Raw genomic sequence first — 4,558 nt, 5'->3', positions numbered from 1 at the left:
AGCTACAAGAGCATCCCAAAGAGTTTTGGATGTCGAGTACTGCTTGAACTGATGAAAGATTTCCGGAGACAAGGCTTGCGTAAGATGGGCATATGCCTTACATTCTTGTGCATACGCAGCCTTCTCTTCGGCTTGAAATTCCGATCTGTTCTTTTCATGTAAGTCATTTCCCACAACCACGGTTGGCCATACGTAGCCAATCAAAATATAATCCCAGAGAGTTGCATCGATACCATTCAAGTAGATTTGGAAGCGACCCTTCCAATCTAAGAAATCATTTAAGTTCTCGAGTTTCGGACTACGGTTAGCCGAACCTGTTAAACTCTCGGACAAAATCAGTTTCTGTAATCCAGGATTAATTGCTAAGGCGTACTGTTGTGCAAGTTGTTCATTAGTGTCAGACATGTTTAATTGGTTTAAGTGGTTAAGTTTAAGTTCAAATTGTCCAAAATCTGTGTTCTGATCAGTTCTACGTTCGGCCGAAGGTAAGGGTCGTTCGGTCGAAGGTGTTGTCGTTCGGCCGAAGGTCACGTGACGATCGGTCGAGGGACGATACAAAGTGAGGTGTTCCAAAAATTTAACTCGTTCGGTCGAAGGTAGACACTTGGCTCAGAAAATATGACACTCGGTCGAAGGTTAGGTTACGTTCGGTCGATGGTAAGGTTACGTTCGGTCGAAGGAAATACTTAAGACACTCGGCTCAAACTTTGTCCTTCGGGAGTAGGACTATGACCTTCGACCGATGGAGGTATTCGTTCGGCCGAAGGTAAATGACGTTCGGCCGAAGGTAGTTCGTCAGTAGGTTTTCCAGAAAAACGTGGGTTTCGAAGGAAAATCAACTGTAGGCTCTAATTTTTGACCAAAATCGACAAACTAAACCGATAGAAACCTTTTAATACTAAAAACGACCTCAACTATACTCAAAAACACCAAACTATAACGTGGAAAAAGAGACTTTTGATCCTAAACACCAAACGAAAACCCTAACACCTTTTAACATAAAAATTCGACTCAAAAACGTTCAATCGGTAACCCAAATGCTCTGATACCAATTTGTTGTTACTAAGACTCGGATCTTGATTGAACAAACGACCTAAAGGCGGAAAACAATGGATCGTATTGAATCGAATACTTTATCACCTTCGGATCACTAAAACCTATGGGAAAACCTAGATTTCGGTGTACTAGGGTTTGGTATTCGGTTGGGGGTGTGGAGGAACGACTCTGGAACTGATAGAATGCGATTAGGGTTGTGGGAGTGCGTAACATTAATCTGTAACCCGTAACACGTATTTATACTGATTCCAGTGTCCTTCGGTCGAAGGTCTATGACCTTCGGCCGAAGGTCGTCGTCCCTCGCCCGAGGGTCTCTTCCCTCGGTCGATGGTCAGAACTGTCCAACCAACAGTTCGAACATCGTATTGTCTTGGTTCATAATATATGTCAAACAAAGTATAACCAATAAAGTAAACAGTAAAGTCCAAATGTTAATGTCCATTACAATCATTAAAGAACTAGGGATTATGCACCAACACAGGTGCACCGGGTTTGAATCCTGAATGGATCCGGTAGAAAGCTTTATCCATTTACCCATTGTTACGTCACAATTATTTGCATCATGCACATAACTCAACATGTTTTCAACTTTCTCTCTTCTTCACTCAACCAACTGGTTTTCTTGAATCATTATAATTTATAATTCTCATAATATGCTGCATTTCTATTCTAGTGTCAAAGGTGACTGAACACATACACACAGTGATACCCTTTGACTTACAAAAGCCAAAAGATACATTGTCATAACTCATTTATTGAAGATTTTACAAGCAAAAAGATGTTAACTTTATTAGAGAAAACTTAAAAGGACTTGTTACAACCGCTGTTAACTGATAACCGATTTCACTTGAGAAATGAAGCCAAGGTGTTGCTGATTGAAGCTTTTAAGGTAGGGGAAACAGGCGTACGTCCAAAGAATACATCAAATAAGGAGACTGTCACATTTTCTGATTCAATTGTAGCTTCTACAGCCTTTGGTATCCCTTCAGCAGAAAAGTGAATCTGTGCATGACAATATTTTTAAGTTTCAAACTTGTGTATAGATCAGCAATTCAATCTGTTTTTACTTACGAATGGGTCTATTTGGGTTGCGTTTTATATCGAACCGGTCAAATTTTAAAGATAATTTCATGTTATAACAAGTTAATTGGGCTGAATGTTGCACAAAGTTGCATTAGACCTCTTTAAATCACTTTTATTCAGATATTTTTTTACCATAACAATATTGTTTTGGTAACCACAATTGATGAATTTTAATTTTGTACTACAAACCTTTTATGACATGTCACCCACACCAGTACACCACCCACCCTCTCCTATTTTGACACTTAGTCTCTTGTTATAGTTAACAAACAAGCCCGGACGAGGTTCTTCTATTCAGTTTGCTCGGGAGGACAAGTATTTTTACTTAGATGTATGGGGATTAACCGAGTTATTCCATGATTGTATCCGACCATTTCTTGAAATCTGATACCTCTTATGAAAAATTCAAAACATCCGCCATTAGACTATCTTATGATGGTTTGTTATTGTTAACCAATGTAAAAAAATTAATATTTAGTAGAGGTCAAACGAACCATAATTTTGGAGGGTCCAACCCAAGTCAAAAATATGGAATTTCCTTTCTTTAGTGGCCGATCTTGAAAGATTCCACGGAACTTTGAAAGAGCTGTTTTGTCAATTGCACTGGGTGACTTAATTCGTGGCGAAATGGCTTCGTCAAGTGCATCCCAGAAAGTCTTCCCATCAATATCTCTGACTAAAACTATTTGCAATGTTTTCTCTAAAGAATCTGCTTTTCATGATAATCATATAACTGTTTCCATCCTAATTATCAGATATCAAGTATATATTTACACAAGAAAACTGTAAATACCTTGATATATTAAGTCAAACAACGAAGAATCGTCTTGAATCTCAGCTGCTTTTCGTCCTTTCCACGCTTCAAGTTTATCCAAGATAGAAGGGTTTAGATATAGCCCTGCTGCATATACCTTAACACCTATTATTGCAAAAACTTTTTCTCTGAATCCTAAAGATAGATAAACAAAGAAAGATTTCAGTTTGTGCAAACTTTAAAAAGATTGAACGAACCGAAAATTGTGGCAAATGGTATTAAGTCTTAACCTGTTCCTATCAAAGATAAGGTAGTTGAGCAACCAGGAAGACTTAATGATGTCTGAAATTTGACTTTTGTTGCAGGCTCTTCAGCACACTCACTATGTCCTACTTACATTCACACAATACATAAATTGCAATTTTATACACTTTTGCTAAAAGTTGCATCATCATATAGACTGATAACTATATTTAGATATAGTTATCCCTTTTTTCCCTTTTTTAGGAACGATTAAACAGTATTAATCGACCTTATCAACAATATCGAGTGCGGAAAAACTCGATATTGTGTTTTATATCAAAAACAACTTAAACAACCTTGATCTGTTGATTAAAAACGGCTTTTAGATGTTATAGATCGACCTTGATAAGTGCTAAACGTGCAGAGAATGAAAAAGACGGCTAGGCTTGTGTAAAGGTTCGTAACCCCAACAATGAACCCGAAATCAACATTATATATACTCTGCACATGTAACCGTGCGATTGGAGTTTGCAATCGTGCGGTTGCACTTGTATCCGTACGGATGCAGAATGCATTCTGCATCCGTGCAGTTACACAGACAAAATGCAAGTTAACAATAAATGCATACAATTGATTGTAATCGAAATAGAAAGCGTAACGAACCAACAAACAATTGTCCAAAGTACTTACAATGTCCATAGCACTCAAGAATACATGATAATGAACTAGGGATGTACATTATGCACTAACACTTTTTTTTTTTTTTTTCAAATGAGCAATTGAGCACATGCCATTGTGACCAATTAGCATTAGCATTTAAATAATGTCAAACTGAAAGGAAAAAGGAATACAGAACAAAAGTATAAAGATGGATAGTTAAATTTAACCTGAAGAAACAGCAGCAGCCTTAGTTGAGAAGGATGTGAGGTGAAAAGGGGTGAACTTTTTTGGAGAAATTCTTATTCTTTTTGTAAAATGTGTTCTATTTGTATGAGTTTGACTTGAATTTGGATTTATGGATACAAATTTGTTGTGGGGAAGAAGCCACACTGATCTGGGAATTGCTCCAATTGTTACTCCTATCATTGTTTTTTGTGTGAGTGTTAATATAAAGCAACAACTTTGATGTACTTGTATCTATATCACCCATATCCCCCAGGGCCCAATAGATTTTGAACTTGTGGATATGAACAAAAAGTCATCATATGCATGCTAATGTAATTGACTCCTTTTTAAAAATTATTATGTAATCACTAAATAAATAACCTACCCTCCAATAATTAAATAGTTGTTGTCAATGTATCAGTAAATGTAGCCAATGCTAGTCCAAAGTTGAATATCTTTTGCATGAAAGGTGAAAGCTTGGATTCCAAAAAAAAAAGACTATTTTTTCTTCCCTAAAACCGACTGATTACATACAAC

The 4,558-nt window shown here is 37.0% G+C and overlaps 1 protein-coding gene across 1 annotated transcript; it reads right to left on the bottom strand.

Moving 5' to 3' along the window:
• Nucleotides 1-1,655: 1,655 nt before the first annotated feature.
• LOC139894780 (fatty-acid-binding protein 3, chloroplastic) lies at nt 1,656-4,225 on the bottom strand. Its single transcript, XM_071878117.1, has 5 exons — nt 4,024-4,225; nt 3,184-3,282; nt 2,933-3,088; nt 2,634-2,848; nt 1,656-2,058 (listed from the first exon to the last, which is right to left on the bottom strand). Exons 1-5 carry the CDS (start codon nt 4,220-4,222, stop codon nt 1,900-1,902), a joined length of 828 nt encoding a protein of 275 aa, XP_071734218.1. The 5' UTR covers nt 4,223-4,225; the 3' UTR covers nt 1,656-1,899.
• Nucleotides 4,226-4,558: the final 333 nt, after the last annotated feature.

This window comes from Rutidosis leptorrhynchoides, chromosome 1 (assembly GCF_046630445.1).
Source record: "Rutidosis leptorrhynchoides isolate AG116_Rl617_1_P2 chromosome 1, CSIRO_AGI_Rlap_v1, whole genome shotgun sequence".
Taxonomy (NCBI): Eukaryota; Viridiplantae; Streptophyta; class Magnoliopsida; order Asterales; family Asteraceae; genus Rutidosis; species Rutidosis leptorrhynchoides.
This window is presented reverse-complemented; position numbering and strand designations above follow the sequence as displayed.